The sequence below is a fragment of the Merops nubicus genome, unplaced genomic scaffold (assembly GCF_000691845.1).
Source record: "Merops nubicus isolate BGI_N331 unplaced genomic scaffold, ASM69184v1 scaffold32238, whole genome shotgun sequence".
Lineage (NCBI taxonomy): Eukaryota > Metazoa > Chordata > Aves > Coraciiformes > Meropidae > Merops > Merops nubicus.
Window position 1 is genome coordinate 266 of NW_008625631.1, and position 384 is coordinate 649.

At 64.1% G+C, this 384-nt stretch overlaps 1 protein-coding gene across 1 annotated transcript in view; it reads left to right on the forward strand.

Annotated features, from left to right (window-relative positions):
- LOC103778177 (coiled-coil domain-containing protein 85C-like) overlaps positions 1-377 on the forward strand; it is a gene marked incomplete at its 3' end in the record, with an annotated part of 558 nt that extends 181 nt beyond the window's left edge. Inside the window, exon 1 of the mRNA XM_008945752.1 lies at positions 1-377. This exon is cut by the window's left edge and continues 181 nt beyond it. Coding sequence (XP_008944000.1) covers positions 1-377 — 377 coding nt within the window.
- Positions 378-384: the final 7 nt, after the last annotated feature.

Genomic DNA, 384 nt, shown 5'->3' on the forward strand with positions numbered 1-384 from the left:
GCGGGCTGAAGGAGGTGAACCAGAAGTTGCAGGACGACAACCAGGAGCTGAGGGAGCTCTGCTGCTTCTTGGACGACGACCGGCAGAAAGGCAAGAAGCTGTCTAGGGAATGGCAGCGATTCGGGAGGCACACGGCCAGCGTCATGTGGAAGGAGGTGGGCATGTATCAGCAGAAGTTGAAGGACCTGGAGACGAGGCAGGAGACCCTCCTGAGGGAGAACGTGGAGCTGAAGGAAATGGTGCTCATGCTGGACGAGGAGCGGAGCGGGGCCGGCTCGCGGAGCTCCATCGACAGCCAGGCCAGCCTGACCAACCTCAACGGCGGCTCGGCCACCAGGGACGTGGGCGACGGGAGCAGCACCTCCAGCACGGGCAGCGCGGGCA